The sequence below is a fragment of the Xiphophorus hellerii genome, chromosome 1, assembly GCF_003331165.1.
Source record: "Xiphophorus hellerii strain 12219 chromosome 1, Xiphophorus_hellerii-4.1, whole genome shotgun sequence".
Classification (NCBI taxonomy): Eukaryota; Metazoa; Chordata; class Actinopteri; order Cyprinodontiformes; family Poeciliidae; genus Xiphophorus; species Xiphophorus hellerii.
In genome coordinates this window covers 7,015,839-7,042,068 of record NC_045672.1, presented here as the reverse complement: position 1 = coordinate 7,042,068, position 26,230 = coordinate 7,015,839, and the positions used below count along the sequence as shown (strand labels likewise).

Here is a 26,230-nt window from a genome sequence, read left to right as displayed (position 1 = left end):
CCCTGAATAAAAGTGTCAGGATGAGCTGTTGATTTTCCTAGATTGTTTTTTGGATGAGGTGCTTTAAGGCAGAAAAAGAATTAAGCTTTAGTTTGCAAGATACAACGACGTGCAGTGAGGTTCATAGCTGGTGAGGGACTGACTTAATCAAAATCAGATTTACAAATACAGACCCCCTGCATGTTATTGGTTACATATAGAAACTTTGCGCATGCAGACAATGCTGGAGGGCCAAAAGATTATTCTTTTACAGGCCATCCATCAGGTACATGGGGGCTTGACCCTCTGCCCCTTTTATCCTTGATGCTCCTAGTGCCCTTTTTGAGTTTTTATTTTCTTCAATTTTTTATTTTAATTTGTGTGTCAGGAGTCCTGCTTGTGACCCTCAACTATAATATTTAGCTAAATATAATAATTTAGCAACATAAACTAGTCCGGCTGCCTTCGTCTAGTAATGACTCTGAAGACTCTCCGTTTCTCTGCCTCCATGTTGTTCAGACTCCGGGTCCATGGTCAGGAGCAGGGGGGCTGATCTGCGCCCTCTAATTATCAAATTATGGGCAAGAATATTTTTCTCCCAACATACACTGGTTTATGAATAAAAACGCAGGTCTGATGTGAAGTTTCTATTTATTTTTCATAATTGTCATCACAATAGCAGGAAAATCCTCCTCTCTCCTAAACACAGAAATGTTTTGCCTGCAGAGAAAACTTCTGACTTTAACGTCATCATTCTGCCCCAAAGCTGGACTAAATGCCCCAAAGCTGGACTAAATGCCCCAATGGTGGACTAAATGCCCCAGTGCAGGACTAAATGCCCCAATGCTGGACTAAATGCCCCAGTGCTGGACTAAATGCCCCAGTGTTGGACTAAATGCCCCAGTGCAGGACTAAATGCCCCAGTGCAGGACTAAATGCCCCAGTGCTGGACTAAATGCCCCAGTGTTGGACTAAATGCCCCAGTGCAGGACTAAATGCCCCAGTGCAGGACTAAATGCCCCAGTGCTAGACTAAATGCCCCAATGTTGGACTAAATGCCCCAGTGCAGGACTAAATGCCCCAGTGTTGGACTAAATGCCCCAGTGTTGGACTAAATGCCCCAGTGTTGGACTAAATGCCCCAGTGCAGGACTAAATGCCCCAGTGTTGGACTAAATGCCCCAGTGCAGGACTAAATGCCCATGCCTTGCTTCATCCAGAGGGCTCTGGACCCTCAGTTCCTGAGAAATAACTGCTTTCTTACTTCTTATCTTTAATACTGTTGAAGTATTAAATTTTAACCAATCAAAAACATTTGAGAGGAATCAGCTTCAATCAGAAAAAGTCCAGACGGAGCACTGAAGGGAGATGAGATCTGATTGGAATTGCATCTTAAAACAATTTTTTAAAAATTGTATCTTCAAATTGTGTATGTTTTTTTTTCTTTTATTCCATATACGTTCCATCACCGTCTCCAGTTCCTGTGTGTCAACACTTCACCTTTTGTGACATTTTCCAAATGTTAAAAAACAATATAGGAATATTTCATCATGGAAGAAAGTTTTGCTGAACCAGTTTTCTGCTGTTCGTACTTGACTTCCTGTATGTTTTTATGGATGTTTTTCATAGAAAGAAATTACTAAATTGACTTTAGTTTTAAAGTAAGCTGTTTTTAAATCTAATACAGTTGTTTGCACACATTTACAATGGATCTGATCACTCTGCATAGGTATCTGAAAACAATGTCAAGCCACACAAAACTGAACAGGTCAAGTTTGAGTCAGACGCAAAACTTTTTTCTATGATTGTATAACTTTTTGTGGGTTTTTCTTTCAATGTGCTTTACCTCGCTCTCCTCTTAGATTAGGCAGCTTCTCCCGACAGAGTTTATGTATTCCTTTGCCTTGCACTGTTCTTGGCTCCAGAACGCAGGACCAAATCAATCTGATCAACTGACTGTAATTTTCCAACAGGACTACATCAGGTGACCGTGATTTATTAGCTTCAAGGTCATCTTTTCAAACTTCTCATTTTTTAAAAATCTTTTGCAGCGTATTTATTTGGTTTTACTCTCCTACAAGTTACCTTTCATTCAAAAGCTCTTTCACTCTTTCACTACACCTCTGCAGAGCTCAGTTGAATTATACCAACATGAAAAGCTCATTCTGCCCTCAAAACCCATCGACTCTGAAAAATTATCTCTTCATAATGTCATGAGATGTGTGCAAATAGAGAGTGACGTAAATGAAAGTTACACAGCTATTTGTTTTTGCGAACTCCCCGCTCATCGTCACCGCCTTCACTTTGTGCCTCTATTCATTGAGGTGAAAATGTATAAAGTGATCCTCCGCCCATCAAGAAGGTTTATTTCTGCTCACAATGGCAGCTTCTCTTTATGGCTGCTATGGTTACCTTCACACCAGATTCGGTGCAGAGCTCAGGTTGGCGGTGTTATTGTCGCTTGTGCGATCACCTCACTCTCGTCTCATAATAGATATTTTTCATTGGCGGAGGTGTGAGGCATGTCGGAGGAGGCGGGAAGGGGATGGGGGCGCTGCGTTAGCATGTGTGTGTGAGACAATGATGATGCATGAAATGGCATACGGAGAGGTGACAGGTTACTCTTCAAGCACTTTGTCAACCACCGGGTCATGACGGTGGCCTGTTTGGAGACGGAGAGGCTGCTGCCGAACTAGAGCAAGTAGATGGGAAGTAAATGCCATTATTTCATGCCCATTGAACACTAGACAAACAATTCAAGGTAACTCCGTGTAATTGTGCTGTAAACCATAGCACGGGAGATAACGCCAGGCTCTCTTGTGGACTGTGTGTAAGTCCAGGAGCATGTGGGAGGTGGAAGTTGGAGATGTGAAACAGGTGTCTCCAGGTTACTGAAGAATGTAAATGTAAGCGAGACTGCTCAAACAAAAGACTGGAGCATGTATAAAACCTTAGGTAGCATACATCACTGAATACTGACTGGTCAAGGCAGAAGTTGTGTATGCGCGTGTTCTTGTACTTGATATTGTACCATTTTCATGATATTGTAAGGACTGACTGCTCCTCCTGGGGTTCAAAGTCTGTGCTGTTAGGATTAAGGATTAGGACTAACGGGGCGTGCTGTGGTGGCGCAGGGTGTTAGCACGCCCCACGTTTGGAGGCCTTAGTCCTCGACGCGGACGTCGCGGGTTCGACTCCCGGTCCCGACGACCTTTGCCGCACGTCTTCCCCCCTCTCCTCACCCTCCTTCCTGTCTGCCTACTGTGGAAAAAATACTAGCCACTAGCGCCGCAAAAACTCTTCGGAAAAAAAAAAAGGAAAAAAAAAAAAAAAAAAAAAGGATTAGGACTAAGGTGCGAAGTGAGTTAAGGTTAGGATTAGGTGTGTACTGGTAATGGTTAGGTTTAAGTTTAGGGTTAGGCTGTGGAAGTCAATGCAAAGTTCCTCTGAAGATAGGTGAAGATAGAAATACACACTATGTGCATGTGCACACCCACACACACACACACACACCCACACACACAAAATGCACACACAGACTTATATTAAAAAATTTTTGAGATTTTATAAGGTAAATAGAAGCCAAAATATCAGCAGGAAATGCAGGCGTGTCGGGACACACACCTGGGACTTTTAGAAAAATGATGATAAGATTTTTCTTGCTTCAAAGCAGCTGATGTAACCATTAGGACATCATGTGGGCCCCATCTAAATGAACCCAAACTCAAACCAGTGCTAGTTATTAAGCAAAATAGTATTAAGTATTCATTATGTTTAAATGACTAAAAAGGCATTTGCAATCAATTTAAAACATGTAACAAAAACAAATAAGACCATGTAGCAAATCAAAAAACACTAATGAAAAATCTTATTTTGAATTAATCCCACCCCCCTCCAACACCACAACTTGAGTAAGCTGTCACTCAGACTGGGTCGCTCTGAGGTTGAGGCCAGCAGGACATTCGAACTGCATGCAGAAAGACTTGAGACCAAGATTTGAACCGAGGATCATCTTTCTGTCAGTAGCAGGTTGTTTGCCGATGAAACAGAATAATTCATGATAACTATTTAATTTTCAGTTCATGTTGAAACAATTATTTTCCTGCCTAGTGGAACAGCTGGTAGCATTGTTGCCTTGCAGGTTGTGAGTTCAAATCCTGGTCTGAAGTCTGGAGCTAGCATGTTGTCCCTGGGCATTCATGGGTTCTGCCTCCCTCAGTCCAACGTTCACAGGTTGGACACTCTAAAAAGTGTTCTTGGCTGTAGTTCATTTTATGGACTTATTTACATTACAACTTACTTTTTTTGTGTTCAATTAACTTAAAAGTTACCAATCTAATTTAATTTAAATGAACTTAAATAACTTAAAGAAACTTTTTACTTTGACTTGAAACAATTGATTTCGATGCCAGTTTTGTATCCTACATCTGACCAACTCAATTCATTAAGTTTATTCATGTCAATTTACTAAGTTTTTATAACTTAATTCATTAAGTGTGTTTAACGTGACAAATTTAAGTCACTCTTATTCAAATCTTTTTTTTCCCCTAATAAATAATTCAAAACTCTTTGACTTAATTCTACAGAAAGTCAACTCAAACTTTTAAGTTGTTCCAAACTAAAAAACTAAAATATTCAAAATTACATTATCACTTACTTAAAGTACAACTTGAATTAAAAAATTTTAAATGTATGTTTTAACATGTGAATTTTTTTTTCAATGATCCTGTAAACTGATAAAAAAAATATACAAGAACCAACTTAATTGAATTGCTCAACAATTGGTAACAAGTAACTCAATTAAGTTTATCCAAAGAAAATTATAAAATGCATAAAGAATAAAAAATAAAGTTGGCTTCTGGCATAAGGTTCTGTAGCATCCGCTGCAGAACAGCCAGACTCAGATATATTCGTCTCTCATTGGCCATCAGGTTGCTCAACAATCCCATCACTAAGACTGACTGAGAATGCTTGAAAATGACATATATATTTAGCAATATGTTATTATTTATATATTTATGTAATTATAGGTACACTTGTGTTTTTGTGTGTGCTCCGGTGGCCAAGCGATGACATTTAATTACCAGTTTTACTTGCATATCTTTGTGCAACAACAGTAAAATAAGTCTAAGTCTAAAAATCATTCTCAAGGTGGGGAAAGGAAATACAACTTAGTGCAATATCAGAGGCTCCTTTAATCGCTTATTTACCTCCAATATTTAGGACATAAAACTTAAATTCAAAATGACAATTGCCAGTTCTGAAATCAAATGTGCTTGTGTAGCAATACTCACTGCTTCACCATGCGTATTGTTAATTCCTAATAAATTTATAGCGACTCTTTCTGATATATTAAATTCAAACTAGAGCCAGTTTTCATCTCTGTATTTCTCACCTTAAAAATAACAACTTTGTTGGTTTTATGACGCTTTATTAAAATGTACACTTTAGACAATGAAGAAGTCAATTTTGGCCTTGCTTTTAATACAGTGATCAGCAGGACTGCAGTGTGTCTGCGCATGTGTGTGAGTGTGAAAAGCCTGAGGAGAGGATTAATCATTTATTTAAAAAAAAAAAAAAAAAAAAAAAAAAAAAGCCCAGCAGAGACAAACAGAGGCACGTCCTTCAGGAGATGAGCAGAAACATCCAGAGTCTTATTTGGTTTGTTGGACTGGAAGCTCCTGTTATTTATGGCTGCTACCCAAAGATTTTTCTCTCTCTGAGAAACCGATCGACTCTGTTCTGAAACACAGCAAAGGGATAATTCAGAAGTAAAAAAACCTGGAATTTGCCATCTAAAAGTGGCAGGAGACGATGCAAGGCAGGTTTATTTGGGTAGCACAGTTCACAAACAGAAAATTCAAGGTGATTCATAAAACAACAAACAGGCCACAAATCATATGTTCTCAAATCTCATGATTAACATAATTAAAAATCGTCTTTGTGAAATATTGGAACGAGACTAAAATGAATCTATGTTCCAGTTATCACTACAAACGCAACTCTAAGCAAATGGGGTTTATGCATCGATTTAGAGAAATTCAGTGTTTCAGCTGTTTTGCAGTTTTCTGGAAGTTTGTTTCAGATTAGAGGAGCTTAAAGACTGAATACTATTTTTACGTGTTAGTTCTGGTTGGTTCTGGTTCTGGGGAAAGTGGAGGGGCAGAGTAGACTAGAACTAGAAGACAGAGGGGCAGAAAAGTCAAATATATTTAATGTATTTTGGTGCTGAGCCGTCCAGCGATTAATAAACTAACAGGAGTATTTTAAAGTTTATTCTCTGAGCTCTTTGACTTTGATTTTCTGCACTGTTTCAGATTTGTGGTCTGCCTATAATGGCAGTGAGCAAATCCATTCAGTCCGTGTTGGTCAGATTCCAAACACTCATTTGTTTCTAAACTAAGGATGGTTGTCTACAGTGCAAGCAGATTTTCGGTAAGCTTCATAATGTTTTGTTATTGCCAAACATTAGCGATTGGGTAAAATTTTAAACTTCAACAGAGTCCAGAGTGGAATTGCCTTCATATGGGTCTGCGGTGGTAGTGCCACTGTCGTGTTTGAACTATTTAAATATTTCAGAGCAGGTCTCAGGTATTTATAGTTTTCACAGTGGCTGTGATCCCCGTCCAACACCACAGGTCCACCGTACTTTACTGAGATGCACCTACATGCAGCTATTTAAGGGTTTTTCATTTGTTGTCTTTAAACTGGTTTGTGCTGTTATTGTTCATAGTCCTCAATTATAAATAATTCATAATGAAATGCTATTTCCATTCAGTGTCATCATGAACATAATTCTGTGATTGCACTAGTTTTATTTCTACTCGTCATTAGATTTGCATTTTTGTTCTTGTACTGAAGTACTGTTCTTGTAGGCATGTTTGTCACCATGGACACTCTTTACAAATCTCCAACATCCACTTGATTAGTCCATTACAATGAAGCATCGGTTTATCTACTTTAAACAAAACCATGACATAAGAAAATCCAGCTGGAGGCTCCAGCAGGTAGAGGTGAATCATGTTTCACATTTCCATGCTTTGCTTCTTACTGTGCTTGTCATTACACCTCGGGGCAAAGATTCACATCTGTAACGTCTCATCACACAGAAATTGTTTTTTTTTGCTTTTTGTTTTCTCAAACTGACTCACTGTTGTTAATCAAGGTCAGTCTTTCAGGCTCTGTTTAGCCCAAAAATAGCGCTACATTTAAAGAAGGTAAAGTGACGGCTCCGGCGTGGGCACGTTGCTATCTCTACCGTTGAAGAAGACACGACTTGCTACAGGGTAAGATAACGGCGTGGTTATTTCAAGTTAAAGAACTTCATGTTGGCTTTAAATAGTTTGCAGCGTAATATTGCATACTCTAGAAGTAGACAATAATAAATTAATAAAACCATGGAAGAGAAGAACAATACCAGAGTCCACTTTTAGGAGCAACGTACATATTTACCTTACATATTTCAGAAATAAGCAAAAGAAACCTTGAAATAAAAACAAACAAATTTTTTTTATAGTTTTTCTTTGGCTCTATTGGTCAGAAAATCAAATTTATTTATATATATATATATATATATATATATATATATATATATATATATATATATATATATAACATTAATATATAAATCTAGATATATACAGTATACAGTATATATTATATATTAGCATTTTGTTCAGTGCTGCTTCTGCAAGGCTTGCTCATTCGAAACAATTAAAAGAAACGATCAGTTTGAGTTAAAGTAGTGCTGAAATATTGTAGCTAGTTTGCATTTGCAGTGGAAAATGTTAAGATTACTGCATGAATATAAGTAAAACAATGCATAACAGTATAATGATTCTAGTGTAATGCCTGAGAAAGTCTTCTGAAGTGATTTCTCTGGCCTCTGTATTACAGTAAAGTTATTAAATTGTTTCTTCCATGCACCGTCGTGATGTGCTTGACTCCCCTAGTGAAAGAAGACATGTATGCTTTCCATCTGTTCTGTAACCACGGTGGTTACAATGTAAGTACGTTGATGGAAAGAAACCCTCCCTGTAAAACTGTAAGCTGAGTTCTGCTCTTTCTCCTGACTGTGTTCAGTGAGCAGAGACTTGGAGCGCTCTAAAGCCTTAGGATAAATGCTGATTCAGAATATATTCTTCCTCTGGTTCTTTGGGTTTTGAAAAGGTTCTTCCTCACTCTTTGTTAGAGAAAATTTCCACAACACATGCAAAACATTAACTTAAAAAGAGGAGCCCACAGTGAGCTGATGTGCAAAGGGAGCAGAAGCTGCTCGGAGTTCAGAGGGTTAATGAATCCAGAGACGGCGCTTTTCTGACGGAACTGAATCTCACTTCATTATTGAACACTAAATTAGAGTGTTTCAGTTTTGAGAAAAATTAATACAAAACCAAACAGTGATTAAGAGGAGTCATTAGAGGAGGCTTCTGTGGTGGGCAGAAATGACCTCAGTTCCTTTTCACAGCGGAGCTGAAAAGCCCCTTTCTGACAAACGCTGGCTGGTTTAATCAGTTCGCTGTGTACAGGCAGTTTTCAGGTTTTTAGAAAGAACAGGTGATGGTCAATAGGAGAGATGAAAAACCTTTCTATCGTGTTCTCGTCAAGGGTGTAACAACTCTGACTAAACACCGAGTTAAACCACAGCAAATGATGAGAGGGAGACGTGAAGTAAGGCTGATCATTTACTGTTGGCTTCCTCATTTACATGCTAAGGCAAAAACTGCAGACAGAATGAACACAATTTACAAAACTTAGTTATGTGTCTAAACAAACCTTACAGTACATCAGGTTAACCTCATTAGGAGCTCTGTAGTTACCTGAAATCCACCGTGAACAGCCAGATGAAAATATCAGTCACAATAATTAAACCTTAGTAATTTAACAAAATAATTTCTGATACAATCCACTTTCAGATGTATGATCCGAGATCTATTAGTGAACGGTATTAGCTCCGCTTCACACTACAGACCAGATGGTGGCGGTATTGCACACTTTCAGTTTTTTTGAAAAGCGCCATAAAAAGAAGAACAGCATCATTGTGAAGCCGGGGAGAAGAAATGTTGTTCAAATTTGCCATTTTTACCCACATAATATTGCCTTAAAAGTAGAGAGAGCCTTGATAGTAGCTAGTAGTTTTGGTAAATTGAGGCTGGTGAGCTCCTAGTCCGAGTTAGACGATACCTCAGGATAAACAGGACAAGAAATGGATGGAAATGAAATGTGGGTCACGAAAGGAGCCCGAATAGACGAGATGTCCCAGTAGCTGTAGCTCTGTGTCCGGTTTGGTAACAGCCATTTAGGGTGTAGGTGGTAGCCTCTGTTTAGGGTTCGGCCTTGGTCAGGTCGGATTGGTGGTTTCATATTCAGTACCGGAGGTAGCATAGCTCCGTTTGCACTTCAGAGAGCTTCAAGCTCTGCAGCACGGCATTTAGTTTTAGCTCCTTAAGGGGATGATCGCCTGTTAAAGCCATTGTCATTTTTGCTCGTACAAATGATTCAAAGTCTTCTGGAGAGAAATGTTGAGGGCACAAATGTAGGTCAGTCAGAAGTTGTGTTCGACTCCGGCTCTCTCCCACTGCGCTCTTCTCTGTTTTTCGTGCAGGAAGCCATCCAGATTCACTTTTTTTTTCCCATTACAGCCAATAGTGACACACAGACTTCACCAGTATAACTTCTTCTGTTTGTGCTTCTTCAGAGACAGAATTTTAGGGTATAGTTGTGGAGAGAAGTATGTTGGTTTTGGGAACCTCGGGGTCTCAGTTTTGCTTTTTTTGGGATCAGCTCTTCTAAGGCTGCATTCACACAGCAGGCAAATGCGATACAAGTTTTTTTGCCCAGATGTGATTCACATCCACCTTTTTCATAGCAGTCAGTACAATTCTGATCTTTTCACCACAAAAAAGCCATATTTGTTCCACTTCCATATGTGGTGCTAAATCGGATGTGTGTTGGCTAGTTTTCAAAGTGTAATCACATTTTATCCGACTTTTGCATAATTGACGTGAGATATGCAACACAATTCTGAACCAGAATAAGCCAGAGACTGTAGATCTGGTAAAGTAGCATCAACAACGTAACTCCAAGCTTCCTTCATCTTTCAAATCTTATGACAATACTGTTGCACAACGTCTTTAAAATTGTGAAATAGATGGCAACATCCATTAGCAGAAGTCTGATTGCAGTCAAGATTAATTAGTAGTATGAATGATCATGCTAAAAGAAAATCTGATTTTAGCAACAAAAAATAAATAAATAAATGATCTGAATTGAGCATCAAGACCTGCTATGTGAGTCTAACTCTGAGACCAAACAAAGAGCAAAGTTTCAATTCACTAGTCCATCAACAATCTAAGTCTAAACTATGGTCATGAAATACAAAGACCGGAAGAATGAGATTCAAGATACAAACAGTCAAATTAGCTTCCTCTGATGATCATGCCCAATCCGGTTACTGTAGGGTAACACGATGAAAGATAGTTCTTGTCTACTATCTGGACTCAGCTTCAAGTAAGGCTGTTCCACCTCCACACCAAAAGCGGTCAGTATTCGGTGGTTCATGAATCTGATTGGGATCCTTCCTGAGCGCCTCCCTCTGGAGGTTTTCCAGACATGTTCTATCTACTGGAACATGTCAAAATAATTATTTTATTTTCAATTGATGTTGAACAAGTCTGGAGGGAGCCCAGACGTCACTGGAGGGATTTCATCTCTTCTACAGAACCTCGGGATGCCATTGAATGAGCTGGAGTATGTTGCTGATCAGAGCGATGTCTGGATTTCTCTTCTGAGCCTGTTTCCAATTCTTGCATTAGCAGAAGACAATAGGTGGATAAACAAGGTCTACGCGTCTCTAAATAGTTAGTTATCTGTCTCTCTATAAAGTTTTTATGTTTGTTTTTTTATGATAGCTTTTGTGTTATGGTTTTTATTTTTGTGTTCTTTTCTACTTTGCAAATTATTTAATTTTCAGACATATTTCTTATTCTTTTAATCTGTTAAGCTTGACTATTTTTCTGTTGTTACTTTATAGCACACATAAAAATACATTTTAACACGGCGTCTTTAGACACGTCAATGCGCCTTGTGTAACAGATCGTGTACATTACTGCTGATGAATGGCGCTGACTTATTCAGTGCTACATCAAAACATTAGCAACAGAAAAAAAAAACAGAAATGCTACTTCAGGTTGCTTAGGAACCTTTTTGGCATTGTGGCAGAAACTCGTTACACATGAGATAATGTGATACTCCAACACTTAACAGTGCCGCTCTGAGAGCAACACAGACAAGAAGACTCACTCAGCCAAAGACTTCTGGTTTACAGAGTACCTCACTTCATTAATTAACTCTACCTCAGTGTCATGAGGCACAACAAATTCTCTGTCAGTTCATGTAACTTTCATTCTTCCTCTTTAAACGTTCATAATGCTCATATTTTTATCATATATTGTGTTTATACGATCACTTCACATTGTCTTTCGTTTGTTTGTGTTGTCTTTTCGCGATGTGCCTCCAGAAGAGCTTTTAGCCAAGAGTTTTCCAATCAACAGTAAAAAGAAAACTGTCATTGAAGAGTTACGTTGCCTCCGCTCATCCACAGCGCTGATTACGTGATTGGTAAATAAATAATCTGTTTGCAGTCGCTTGAGGTGTGGTGCAGATTAACATGAAGCTAATGTCACCGGTGAAGCGCTCAGGTGTGTTTTCCCACTTTAGCTTCAATGCTAATTAATACACACACACACACACACACATTTCCGTGGGTGAAGTGTCTTGCCCAAGACAGAAATAGGAGGCAATCCACTGATTGTGGGACAAACTCCTGCAGCCTTTGCCACCATTACCCCCTCCCAGCGAATTATTTTTCCCTCATGTGCCTCTACCTTCTCCTTTCCTCAGCTGCATCCACGTTCCTGCAACCAGCTCATCTGGTCCCTGTTGTCATTCCCACCTTTCCCTCAGCATTTGCTGGATCCTTTCATTTGCTGTATTAGTTGGTTCTCCTGCTCTTGTCCCCTTTGCCTTCCTGCGAGTTTATTTATGGAGTTAAATTTGTTTCACAATTATTCAATCAAAATAATAATAATAATATCAAATAATAAAAAAAGCAAAATTGTGGTCAAAACTTTAGGAATTGTAATACATTTTTTGTTTCAGACAGAAAAAAACAAACTGATCTCAGTTAAAAAAAAAACCTGGTCAAACATTTTTGAATTGTAATAGGGTTTGTTTTTATCAAAAAAAGGTTTTGTTTATAAAAAAAAAATTGTTATTATTTAAATTAAAACCACTAATCTTTTTCATGAAGTGAAGAAGTTATTTGCAGAACATAAACCTTTAGTTGCACATGTCAGAATATTTTGGTTGAGAGCCTAAGATTCTCAAACTTTTGGTTCTGATGCTCCTTTTTTTTGATTGAACTCAAAGAGTTCACCAGCGCACCTTTGTCAAATTGCATTAAGTTGCAAAATATCAACTGCATCTGGAGGAAATATGTGTTAAAAAGCTGTTAAAGCTGAGACTGTAGCTGTTAAACTGACCAGAGGAGAGAGAGAAGGTTATGAAGTTATGAAATCAGCAAATTTGCTGCCATTTTACTAAATAAGCCCCAATGATATCTGACAACTTGGCTGCAGGTTGATTTGAAGATCAAAAAAGCTCAGAGACGTTAACTCTACATCATTTTCCTATGTTAGCTCCTCTGAGATCTAGAAGGTTGTGAGATATCAAGGCAAAGAAAAGTCAGTAGCTGCTGGTAGGGGCCAATCAGACATTCAGGGGCCCCTAGAAATGGTTTAATTGTAACACAGACCATAGATCTAAACCTGTAGTATTAATTTATTGAGAATGACAATGTTGTTAAATTTTATTTAATGCATTCAACAGAGAAAATAAATAAATAAACAGTACAGTTGAGATTTAATTAGGAAGTTCACTTTGTAAAAGTTTAAAGAATCATCTTGATAGTTTAATGGGGGTGCTACCATGGCTACAATATGATGTAATCTTTGGGTTTGTTCACAAATACATCACCGCGACGCAAACATCAGCTGCTGATGTAACCGGTGACAGACCGGCACCGTTATTTTATATCAGGATGTTTGAAGACAGACATCCTTCATATGTGTCAGTGGGACCGACTCAGACTGCCTGTAGAGAACAGGGGCATTTAGTCCAGCACTGGGGCATTTAGTCCAGCACTGGGGCAGAATGATGAAGTTAAAGTCAGAAGTTTTCTCTGCAGCCGAAACATTTCTGTGTTTAGGGGAGAGGAGGATTTTCCCAATATTGCGAGGACAATTACGAAAAATAAATAGAAACAGTTTTTATTTGTAAACCAGTGTATGTTGGGAAAAAATATTGTTTCCCATAATTTGATAGAGGGCGCAGATCCGCCCCCCTCCTCCTCACCATGGACCAGATGCCTGAACAACATGGAGGCAGAAACTGAGAGTCATTACTAGACGAGGGCAGCTTGACTAGTTTATGTTGCTAAATTATTATATTTAGCTAAATATTATTGTCGAGGGGCACAAGCAGGCCTCCTGACACACAGATAAAAAATAAAAAAGAAAAAGAAAATCAAAAAGGCCACCAGGGGCATCAAGGATGAAAAGTTCAGGGGCTCAAACCCCCTCTGCCCCTCCCTTCTGCACCTGCCTGCTGAATTTGTTATCTTTACTACTAATAAACGGTGATATTAAACTTGGTACATGGGACCATTTCAAACTAGACGGTAGATATTGTGAAATTAAAAAGATGTCAATTGGGAGAAATGAATGTATATATTTGCCACCGCAGCAATGACCGTTTCCAGCAAGTTCCCTGAAAAACCTGCGGTGTGTCTGGGCCAGAAAGCTCTTTCTCCCACTCCACGGGAACAACGTGGAGCACAGAGTCGAGGTTTAAAACCTGCAATCTTGAATCCCCTAAATCAGCTGCAGAACGACTGCCGGAGCTGCCCTCTCTCCATCTTCATACTTTAAGGGCTCAGTTGTTTTCTGTGTCGCCGAGGAGGGGAAAATAAAGATGTCAGCGTGATTTACAGCCCGTGTTTTGATCCAGACGCCCCAGAGATGGAGTGATGATCGCTCCCATAGCCCACCTTTCAACATGTGGGCGTTGTTGAAAACTCCTGAAGCGCGGAGGCGTTGGGATCACTTATGCAGCACATTTGTTTCTCATTGGTCGGCGAGCAGAAGTTGATCTGATGACAGGCGAGGCTCCGCAGATAAAAAGGAAGGCGATAAAAAGGAAGGCGACGCGCGAGGAGGAAGTGTTGATCGGAGCGCAGAAAGCTGAAGTATCTGTCCAACTCCTGAGGTAACGACTTCCACTTTATGCTCTTATCCAGCTTTGGGACTTTAATGTAAGTCACTGTTTTTTACTTCCTTATTCAATTCTTTGCGAAATATTCAGAGGGGAAAAAAAATGTTGACGCGCAATTACGCACAGCGCACGAATCCAAAAAATGCACCAAATACATAGGTAGTGTGGTTTATTGTTTGTTTGTTTGTTTGTATTAGTTTTTACGTATTGGTGTTACTCTAAAGACAAAAATGTTCTTCTGTCTTTCCAGGTGAATGTTTCCCATGAGTCTGTAAAATCCTGGAAGAGAACCGTTTGTCGGCCTGTCTTTGGTTTGCGTGCGCCACCGAATCTGCGGAAGAATGGAGTGGTACGTCCTGGCGTTGATGCTGAGCCTGCCGCCCTCCGTCCACACGGACTGCTCGTCACAGTGCCAGAGATGCGCCGAACAAATGCTGCGCCCCGAGGCCGCGCTCAGCAGTCTGGTAGGACCAACTTTACGCGGGGACAAGACAGAGCTGCGTGTCGGCTTTTAATGTTCTAATTAAACCACATACGATAAAACTGGAGTAACACAGAGAGAAAAACTTTAATTTACTGACAATTCAATAACTTTGAAAGAACTTTACTTAATTCAATACATAGATAGCTTTGAGACTGAACATTTAGGTGGTGGAACTCTTTGGGTTTAGAAAATAATTGTCATATTTGCGCTTTAATAAAACATCCCCAAGTTGAGTTTGGCCGTCGTCTCTCACATGTGTGTCTGTGTCATCTCCAGTCGTGCAGCGCGGAGTGTGACGAGGAGGAGCTGGAGAGCTGCGCTCCGGCTCCGCGGCTGGCCGACTTCACCGAGGACCAGGCGGCGGAGGCGGAGGAGACCCAGCAGGCAGAGCTGGTCAAGCGCTACGGCGGCTTCATCAAGAGGATCGACAAGAACAAGAACAAAGTGTTCGTCTCCTCCCCGTGGCGCGACAACTCCGTCCTGAAGGCCGCGGCTCTGCCCGAGAACTACGAGGAGCTTCTGAAGCGGCTGGAGGTGAGAGGCGCGCCCGCCGCGCAGGAGCCCGTCCCGCACGCTTACGTGAAGCGCTACGGAGGCTTTTTACGCAAGTTCGGCCCCAAGTCAAAAAGGAGGAGTCCCGCGGAGGAGGAAAGCCAGGAGCCCGAGGAGCTCCAGAAGCGCTACGGGGGCTTCATGCGGAGGGTCCGGCCGAAACTCAATAACCTGAAATGGGACAAACGCTACGGAGGCTACCTGCGGCGCCACTTCAAGTTCTCCGTCCGCTCTGCGGAGGAGCCCTACTCCTCCTCATCCTCCTCCTCTTCCTCTGCGGAGCTCAGCCTATAGGGGCCCCTGGAAGAACTCACACCGGTGACTTGTCAGAAACCGTCTCCTGCTCATTCCCGGCCGATTCCACTCATCTGTCACCGTCTGTTCGCCAATAAACCATGTCTGTTCATAAGGGTCCCGTTTAGGCCGGTTACGTCCCTGCTTGTCCCAGTTCGAACCACTTATAGCGCACGGTTTGAGCAGCTCCCCCTCTAGACTTGCTGGAAGTTTGGCCAAGATGAGAACATGATCAGAGGAACTAGATAGCAGAACAGCCAGAGTTTAGATCGGCTCCGTCTGAAACCGGTGAGCATCCAAACGGATCGTTTATTTATTTATTTATTTATTCTGAAATTAAACTCTTCAAATACAATAAGTAGGAAAATTTGCTGTGGTGCCAAACTCTTCAAAAAAATCTAACATTTTTAAGGAATTCTCCTAGTCCACGCAGTTTACCTTAATGGGGGATTCCTCCTGTAATTTCAGATAATAATAATAATAAAAAATCAATTAATTGAAAATCTTACACGTCATATAATAAAGGTGAACCATTTGTATTCTTTTTACCAAGCAGAGTTCTTGCGCCACCTCATGGGGAAAACAGCGTAACGTTTGCTCCATCTCGGACAACCCGGAGCAGGTTGCCATGGCTACACCAGATGAATGAAATCACTGAAGTGTTTCTGACTCCTGTAACCGTTTGTTTGCCAAAATGCTTTAAAACTATGTTCAAGACTTCCAGCTGACAAAAAGTTGTAAAAAAGTAATAAAGTGACAGAAGATAAAAAAAAAATCTTTTGTTCCTGTCAATTTCTTTGTGTTTTACAGATGTGATCGTGGGAAAAATCTGCAGCAGAATAATTTTTTTTTTTTTTTAACGTTTGGTCTGGAGACAGTAATTAAGGGTGGAGTCGAGGAAGACGCCATAAATGTTTCCCCATAAAACATAGTTTTAAACCTTAGAGTTCTTTAACAAAGAAGATCCACCACGTCACGCAGGCTGTGTGTTCCCTGGTTGTCTGGTACAAATTAATGTTTAAACTGTATGTAACTTTTAGAAACAATGTTTAAAATTCGTTAAAACTGTCACTATGTCGTCACAGTATAATACAAAAACACAATCAAGCTTCTCTGCCTCCTCTCTGTGGTCCTGCTGCCATCTGCACAAATACAGCGCTCTGTCAGAAACAACCAATCAGTCAGGAGGAGTGTCAATCACCCTAGTGTACCCCCTGCTCACGTTGTCCATCGTTCTCTCTGCTACGCTATAGCTGGTTTCCTACACCGAAATCTGCCATGAATGCTAAGGTTAGTTAGCATGGCCAGCTAGAACAGCAGATAGACGGTTTTCCTGGAATGGCACTAAGTTGTTTCTCTGTCATGAGAACATTTAGCAGCAGGAATCGGTAGATATCGTAAGGACCAGGGGAGCCATGAAGGGGGGAAAAGTTAGGACAATTCCAAGGGCCCCTGACAGACAGGTGGCCCCTCCACAAAATTGTTTTTTTTTTGTTTTTCTTCATAGAAATAGAAAAAAAATTGGGGTCTTGTCAATTACAAAATTAATTATATCGTGGGTTTTTTAAAATTGTTTTTATCAGTAAAAAAAATAAATGTTACCACTCCCAGTAACAAAAACGCACACATTCAAATTTACACTGAACCTGCATGAAATGGTTCCTTCCTGCTTAGCGGCGACGGTGTTCAGCACCAGGCAGATTTCTCACCAGGTTCAAACCTTCCGAGGCTCTAAATGCTCCTTCAGGCGTCTCCTTCAAAAGTCCCGTAGCAAAGGGAAAGAATTCAGAAGGTCAGCGTCATTTATAGGGTTGCTAACGCTAACGTCGTTTCCATGACTTTCATTGATGAAGGCTCGATAATGAATACACGCGCTGGTGCATGAGATAAACTGGACTACAGACGCTGCAAATTGCACCAGTTAATAATAAAAGATTCATGCAGGACACCTTGTGTTGTAGCACATAGTTCAGTTACAAATCACTCTTACAAGGCAAAAAATATATTAACATATATAATTATAACATATGTTAATATATTAATGTTGAATTGTTATCCTGATATAAGTCATTATAAGGAGTTATATGTGTAGCTGCTGTTCTTTGGTGCCACATCTATAATCTAGTAACACCAAACTCCAATCTTTGCTTCATTTGGCGTCACTCTTAAGGTGAGCTGAGCGAAGCTCGGCGCTGGACGGTGAATCTCTCTGTGTGTCTGTTCCATTTGTATCACCTGTAACATTTGATCATTTCTGGCATCAAAGCCTGTTTTACACTAAACCAAATCTCATTATTTCTCAAGGTAACGACTGACTGAGGTCACCAAAAATTCAATTATTTTTGGTGTGTGCACAACTAAACGGATAGTTGTGCACACACCTGTGTAGGTGAACGTCTTACTGCAAAGCTCGATTTCTGTTCACTCGTTTTCTGGCCTTCATTTGTGACCATAAAGAGGCAGAAGGACGTTCACTTAGTCTACAGGGTTTTGTGAAAATGGTAAAATGCTAAGACAATAAACTGTTGAGAGAGTATTGATGAGAACCCGAGGTGAGAAGATTAATTAGGTTGTTTGGTTCGGGGATAGGCTGAAACTCCAGAAAGGGCCGATACCACACTATGCAAAAAGAGACTGTTCCTCAATTTGAGGGGTGGGTCGATCCCTGAAGAAAATTAGAGTAGTGTGTGGTTTTGGGTCTAACGGAAAATAATCATCAATCTGATGTTTTATCAGCCAGCAAATGCACACAGTGAGACACTGTTCACTTCCAGAGCATTTAATCCCAAATAAAGGAGCATGTTGTGCTTCTAGAAAGCACAAGCTTTGTCAAACATATTGGTTAAAACCAGGATTAAAGCACAGGAGGACACGAGACACACCGTCTGCTGACGCTGAAATGTGAGACAAATGGATGAGGAAAAGTTCAAAGTTTGTCCAGCTGTTATTCGCCACAACTTCCTGAAAGCAGTTCGAGTCCAGACTAGCTGGGAGCCCAGCAGCTGTTCTTCTTCTCATTGCTGCTCCTCTTCCTCCTCCATTGCCTGCCCTGGCTGACCTTCCTCCTCCCCGTCAGCCTGGCTTACCTCCTGCAACTCGTCAGCAGCCGTCACCGTGGCGTCCACCACGGTGACGGTGCTGACCTGCTGCTGCACCGCGGTGCTCTGGGTGGCCAGCGGCAGCGTGACCAGCTGGAACTGCGGCCCCACCACCTTAACGAAGGACCCGGAGGCGCCGGAACCTGCGCCGGCCCCCTGACCGGTCGCCGCGGACAACACCGTCACGTTGGAGCCGTCGGCCCCCAGCTCAGAGCCCGAGAGTGGTGAGGTGAGGAGGGTGTAGCCGCCCGCCTGGGCCCCGGCCACCGTCAGACCACTCAACTGGCCAAGTGGCAGGGCGATCTGAGTGGGCGTGGCGTTGACCGCGGCCGGGCCGGAGACGGCTCGGGTCAGCCGGGGTCGTTTGGTTGTCGGTGGGGACGGCGCCGGGGTCAGGTTCATCAGGACGTTGTTGAGGTGCTGAGATTTACTCTTCAGCTCTTTGGCTCGCTTCCTGTGCTCATCACACTGCTGCTCCAGAGCTGAGGAGGGAGACGGACCCAGTCAGGCAGAACATTATGACCACCAGAAAATCTCACCTACCCTAACTAGTACCCAACTGTACCGTTAGACAGTTGGGTCAGAACCGCAATCTGGAAAGATTTTAGAAAACCTTCTTTCCCCAGATTTCTGATGCATAAATAACATAAAACACCAAACTGTGAATGTTGCTGGTTTTTCAAGCTGTAAAGTGAGACTCATCTTCATATGCCACCATTTTAAACATCTTGCTATAAAAACTACTGGAGCTGCATTGGTGGTGGTGATGGAGAAGTTCCTGGGGCCCAAAGTCTGGGCCCCAGGAAGAGCAGTGCTGATTTTGGGTTAGGTTTAGGGGAAATGTTGGGGTTATGCATAAATGTAGTTTACTAAAGAGAATGGAAGTCAAAACAAAGTCTTCAGTTTGTATAGTTTGTCCTGGTTTGGACTGGGAACATGTCCAAGGTAAACCCGCCTCTTACCCAATGATCCATGGTCCCTGACAGGACATGCAGGTATAGGCTGGACTGATGCAGGTCCGCTCTATATGATTTAGCTATTGATATACATACAGGCTATTTTGGAAGCATTTCTGTTCACGAATTTCCCTCTGGGATAAATGTAGCATTTTGAACCTAGAGATCAGGTAAAGTTGATCTCCGTTTATAAAGAACCTGTGGCCAGAGAATGACAGTTTGTCCACCAGCCTTGAGAAAGACTGGGAGTTATTGTTAAATGGAAGAATCTAAAACGAGCATCAAACACATGCCATCTGGACCTCGACGAACGATCTGTCGTCAATGAGCCAATGGTGATGAGGACAAAGCTGGGGAATCAGCCAATAGCTACACAGCTGGAGCTTGGTAATGATCTGAAGGCAGTTGGACTACAGTCATTAAAATACTGGAACATTACACCTTAATGGACTGACTAAGACCTAAAACATACTTCTAAACCAAAACAGAGTGTGGGCAATTCTACTGCAAACCTGTAGATGGAGCTAAAGCTCTGAGTTGAGAAACCTAAAGAGCTGCTGACGTTTCTGTTAAGAGAAATGCATCAAAATCTCTCCTGAGATGTGATAAAACTCGGTGAACAACGTCATGTGTCATCGCTCTGCTTGCTAATAAAGGTTTCATAAAGGCAACTGCTGCCACCTGCTAAGAACCTCGAACATCAGCAGACCTAGTGGAGCCATCGGCTGACGGGGGTCTGACCTTCATCATCATCGGTTCTGGCTGACTGCTGGGACAGAGAAAACTCACCTGCCAGACTGCGGGTGTACTGCTCTCTGTAGCGGTCCATCTGGCTCTTGTGGCTGGCCAGAACCTTCTTCACCAGGTCCAGCATGCCGAAGTTCTGCACTATATTGTTGAGCAGAACAGCGTCTGAGGAACAAAGCAGAGGAGGGTGACGCACCGTCTCAGAAATCAGCTTCCAGGAGAGCCAACGGCAACGGTGCGCGATTCCGACCTTTGACCTCCACCGGCGGATCACATACTCGCTCCTGCAGCCCCGTCAACATCTCCTGCACCTCTTTCTGGAAGTCCTCCACCACTTCCTCCAAAAGGCCCGCCTCCTTCACGGCCCGCCAGAACACCACAGAGTCCTCTGCAGGCCAGACACACACCATGTTATACTGGGTTATACTGGGATCACTGGGGGGGGATACAGGGGGGTCTAGGAGCTGATGATCACCTCCGATCGTCGTGACCCACTCTGAGGGTTCCTCTGTCACATCTGGTAATGAGATAGCTGCTCCGTTCACTGCGACACAGAGCAGATGGGCTTAGAGAGAATCAGGAAGTGAAGCTTTCTACAGTTTATACACAAACAATGTTATAAAAAAGTATCTGTTTCAATACGTATCTATTAGTTTCAGACTTTTTGTCACAGACGTTTCAAACTCTCACCCCAATAAAAACCTAATAACGTTATGATGCTATTTCAATACGTGGCTGTGAGTCTTTGAAATCATCGAGGAGGAATCTGGTTCCACCCATGAGTAAAGAGTTGCATTAATTCGGCCAGGATGTCCAGAATGTGACCCGCCGCTCCCACCACACACTGCTGGATGGGCTCACACACCAGTTGACGGTTCGGGCCGAGGAACTCACAGTCAGCTGAAGAGGCAGAAGCAGACAGCAGGTCGGCGGGCGGGTCGCAGCTGACTGACACCTTGGTTCCCACCAGGTCGATTTTGGTGCTGCGGCAGGTGTTGGAGCACACCTTACTGTGCTGATAGAAGTCCAGCTCACCGGAGTCCATGATCTTCCTGGGACAGGAAGAGAAATGGCAGGGTCCTCACTGACTGGGGAAACAGCGCCACCCTGTGGTTGCAACTGTAAATTATTAATGTATGAAATGAGGAAATAGATGATGATGGCGTAGTCTTCTTTAAAACTATCAATTTTTATTATTAACATGGGAAACATTTCATCACCCTTCACCTTAAAGGGGCAGCATTACTTGTTGTCCAGCCACACAGTGCCATTTAATAGCACAAACAAGTAACTATGGTAACTCCATTTGTAATAACAATGCTGGATGAATCAATTATCACTCAACAGAAATGTGATTTTGTAATTTAACGCCTTGAAACTGAACACGTCTCTCTTTAAAAACGGCTGCTGTTTCTGAGACTCCGCCTTCAGGATTTATCCATTCATGTGTAAATCACAGAAACGCGTTCAGACATTTCAAACTGACATAATGCCACCAATAAAAGGCCAGACCAGCAGTCCCAACCTGAGCATGGTGCCGTTGAGGCGGATAGCTCTCTTCCAGTCCTTTAAGGTGGATTTTCCTGCTAAACACACAAACTCTTTGGGGCTGATGAGCTGATCGGTGAACTGAAAGGAGAAAAACGGATGAGTAAACAGTTCGTCAGGGTGAGCGAGCTCAAATGGGATTCGGCGTGAGCCGGCGGAGCACCTGCACACACTTCACGTTGATCCCAGGACAGACAAACTTCTTCCACACCAGCGTGGCCTTGGCATCTCCGCAGGTGATCGGGTAGAAGACGTCGGCCTCCACGTCCACCTCCTCAGAAAGCTTCACTGCAGAGACGGAGACAACGGAAGTAATAACATTTACGTCACACAATCTCTGAACAGGAAGAGGCCCAGCAGCTATGTGCCATCAGCTCATTCTTCCAGTTACTCAGCGCAGCTCGTTTTTACCAATTACTGCCTCCTCCTTCGACATGGAATCAGCGGTGGCTTCGGTTTCTGCTTCCACTGGCGCTACAGTGAGGATGTCCTCCCTGGAAAACAGCAGAATGTCTGTAAGAGGGATTATAACTTGGAACCCAGAAAAACTAGCTTAGCAGCTACTTTTTAGACTCCTATCCTTCCAAACCAGAAAAGGAATTAGACCAGAAGATACTTACTAATACTTATCTACCAACACTGTATAGGAGTATCTAGTTTATTTACTTTGGATCAACATTATTAGTTTTTTCTTATTTTGCTCTTTCCTTTGTTATTGTTTGCATTTCCTTTTAATTCCTGTAAGGCACTTTGAATTGCCTTGTTGCTGAAAATGTGCTATATAAATAAAATTACCTTTTATCTTAAAAAGATTCTGCTTCCTCTGAGAGACTTCTTCAGATTTATTTCAAACACCAAGCAGGATTCACAAAAACAGATTCAGTTGCTTTTCAAAAGGCTTTATGTCATCAAACCGTCCACATCCAGCCACCTTCTTCTTCTGCACTTTTTGAATCATTATTCAGCTGAACTTCATGATGGTATTTTTCGGTTTTCTGGTTTAATTGACCAACATTTATATCTAAAATCTCCAGACACTCCAGCATCCATGGTGCCTTGCACTCTGACATGGTTCTAACAGAAGCAGGCCGGCGGTATCAACTCGTCCACCGTGGTTTGCTATAAGGTGCCTTTCCACATTTTCACCTTTAACACCTGGCCTGTTTGTTGCAGAAAAATCTAAATCTTTGACCCGATTTTGTAATGCTCGGACAGAGCAGTCGTTTTGTGACATCACTTCCTATCATTACGTCATGGTGACCCGCTGCTGCTCTGCAGAAGATTCTTTACCCAGCTGGTCTCCTAGTTCTACCAGCCTACCCAGTGGATAAACCATGTTTATACCCCACGGAAACACACAGGGTTGCTATGGGAACCAGTAGCTGTGCCTGTAATTATTTAACCCAACACTTTTTTATCCCCACTAAATTTACTTTGATTAAAGGCTGAATTTGTTTCTAAATGCTCAAGTTTGAGATTATCCTGCTGCATTAGCAGCTTCAAGCGGATAATGAAGAATATTGACCACCGCTGTAAATGATGGACAGTCGATTACAGGTATCCAACTTATTGATGAATGTGGACGATGACAGTAAATAAATCAAATTCTCTCGTCACATTTGTAAAGCAGAAGGCGCGTTACCCAGCCTGAGGAGCCAGTTCGGTGGCTACCAGCACGGCCTTGTCTTCCTCCATCACAGAGGGAAGCTGGTTGGACACGACTTCTGGGAGGGTGACGATGACCACCTCACTCATCTCTGCCATGCTGACCACGTTGTGGACGGACGTCTGAAACTGCAACTAGAGCAGAACAGAGATGGTCGTCATCGTCGTTGAACGGAAATGTGGAAAACCACAGAGGTGGCTTTACTTCCCTGTGTTATTTTCTGTGGACATCTGGTCACTGATTGTTTCATTAAGCAGGGCTGCCAACTATTGAGTGGAGCTTGGAGTCAATATTAGTGTGGTTAGAGTCAATATTTTAAAAAATTGAAGTTCTAATAAAAGATATTGTATTTGTTTTAAATAACCAGAAATTGAGTTTGCTTGAAAAAACATATTATTTTCATGAGAACTGAACAAGCCAACTAGTAAGAGACTAATACCTGTGTAGCATGTCTTTATTTGCTCTCTGAGAGCACAAGGTCTGCACACAGTTACCTAATAACTGTCAGATAAAACCATCCAGAAATATTCTGATAACATAGAGCGTAATAAAAACAGAAAGACAACAAACATTATGCATCACATCTACACAAATGTTTTGATGATTAAGGCTTACAGCACAAAGAAGTGCAAAATTATGCTTCTTAGGAAATTAAATGTAAAAATGGATGCGATAGAGATTTGTTCTATTGTAGGCCAAATAATAACAGGGAAGGCAACAGAGCTGACACTGTCCACAAGGAGGGAAAGCCACAAAAGGTCACTGCTTAAGAATCTGGAGATCAGTAAAGAGCGGTATACAAAGATATTAATAGAAAGTTGAGTGGAAGGAGGAAATGTGATAGAAAAAGTAGCATAATAAAAAACTAACGACTAGAGGCTTGATGTGGATTGTGCAGCAAACTGTATTCAACAGTTGGTAGCATATTCATATGGTAAAATGCTGCTGCTGGACTCGGAGCTTCAGGAGCCCCAAACAGAGACGTATTCAGAACTAAGAGTCCACTGGTCAAACAGTCCTGGACCAGAGACCACACCAGACGTGTCTTCACTGTCCTGCCTGGTAACATCGGGCAATTTTTAAGAGGAATTTTATTAACTTGTTAGTTTTTGTCGCAACTCTTTCACTACTGCTGTAGCGATTGAGGGATGAAATGTGAATGGAGATGGAGGAAAATGGAGGGAAAAGGTTAGCAAAAAAATAAGTTTATTTAACAAAATAGTCAGTCCTATTATTTTCACAAAAACAATAAAAGGTGTGTTTTTTCAGTCCATCATTGGTGCCGAATAATTCTGATGTGTAGATGCGATGTAGTTTTAAGCAGAACCGCGTCAAGAAATCTCCGATAAAATAAAAGTTTCCTAAACTATAGTTTCTGTGAAGGTGAGGTTTCACTGACGCAGCGGAATAATCCTTTAGTCTGGAGAATCAGCTGTGAAACACATGCCAACTTCAGCACCAGGTTATTATTCATCTTAAATAATTATCACCGCAACTGTGCTCCTCTGTCCAGATGCCATTAATAAATAAATAAACGGGAGTCTTTACCTTCAGTCTTTGCCTGCTGGCACCGGGAGATGAAAACTGTTGTCCACCTCAAAGCCTCCAGTTAGATTTAAAACAGGACAGACAGACAGATGTCCCGTTTATTTGATTATATTTCTATGAAATAATCAAATCTAATAATGTCTGCGGCTTCAATGTTGGGACGAGAATCTTTAAACTCATGTTAATCTACTCATATCACTGAGCGGTTTTCTTTTCTGTTTATACATTCACCTCTTCCGCCTCTATTCTTCTTCTTCTGTTGAGCTTTGGTAGTTTCCGCCCCCTGGTGGTGAATTCATGCATCACCAGTTTTTGTTCACCAGATGTCCCCAAGTCGAGTCGAAAGCTGAGCATCCTGTTACTTTTAGATAAATCGCTTCTCCAACACACCTGAAAACTCAACAGCCTGATAAAGAAAGCTGGTTCTGTTCTGGGGATGATGATGATGCAAAGAAGGATTCTTCATAAAAAATTATGGACAACCCTGATCATCCTCTTCAGGAGACTGCCTTGGGATAATAGTGTGTTCAGTCAGAGGCTTTTTCAGATTTGCTCTGATTTGAACTGCTAGAAGAGATCTTTCCTGCCAACAGCCATCACCATCTACAAAAACCCTCTGAAGAACCTGAATTAATAAGAGTTACAGCGACATTTAATTTCCCTTTGGATCAATAGATAGATAGACTGGTTCAGAGTCACATTCATTCATTCATTCATTCATTCATTCATTCATTCATTCATTCATTTATTCCTGCACCTTTGACACACACCAGTTTGCTTACAGAGCTAACAGGTCAAGTGAAGATGCTGTGGCCACTGTCCTGCTTCCTGTCTTGTCCCACCTGAACATCGAGATAGATACTCAAGCATCCTGTTCATTGATTTTCTTGATCCTCTTCATTGATTCTCTTGATCCTGTTCATTGATTCTCTTGATCCTCTTCATTGATTCTCTTGATCCTGTTCATTGATTTCAGCTCAGCATTCAATACCATCCTCCCTGACAGATTCGTGTGTAAACTGGCAGAA

General features: G+C 41.7%; 2 protein-coding genes across 3 annotated transcripts; one reads left to right on the top strand and one right to left on the bottom strand.

Annotated features, from left to right (window-relative positions):
* Positions 1-14,192: 14,192 nt before the first annotated feature.
* On the top strand, positions 14,193-16,414 carry pdyn (prodynorphin). 2 transcript variants are annotated; one of them, XM_032573241.1, is made up of 3 exons: positions 14,193-14,303; positions 14,560-14,773; positions 15,070-16,414. In XM_032573241.1, exons 2-3 carry the CDS (start codon positions 14,651-14,653, stop codon positions 15,637-15,639), a joined length of 693 nt encoding a protein of 230 aa, XP_032429132.1. In that variant the 5' UTR covers positions 14,193-14,303; positions 14,560-14,650; the 3' UTR covers positions 15,640-16,414. The 2 variants fall into 2 exon arrangements, with proteins under 2 accessions (XP_032429132.1, XP_032429123.1); XM_032573232.1 differs by having other exon boundaries at positions 14,211-14,349.
* A 1,988-nt stretch (positions 16,415-18,402) lies between these two features.
* Positions 18,403-25,441, bottom strand: gmeb2 (glucocorticoid modulatory element binding protein 2). Its single transcript, XM_032572207.1, has 10 exons — positions 25,203-25,441; positions 23,631-23,788; positions 22,400-22,482; positions 22,152-22,276; positions 21,966-22,069; positions 21,335-21,492; positions 20,916-20,984; positions 20,691-20,828; positions 20,483-20,605; positions 18,403-19,219 (listed from the first exon to the last, which is right to left on the bottom strand). The coding sequence occupies exons 2-10, from the start codon at positions 23,750-23,752 to the stop codon at positions 18,654-18,656; spliced, it is 1,488 nt and encodes a 495-aa protein (XP_032428098.1). The 5' UTR covers positions 23,753-23,788; positions 25,203-25,441; the 3' UTR covers positions 18,403-18,653.
* Positions 25,442-26,230: the final 789 nt, after the last annotated feature.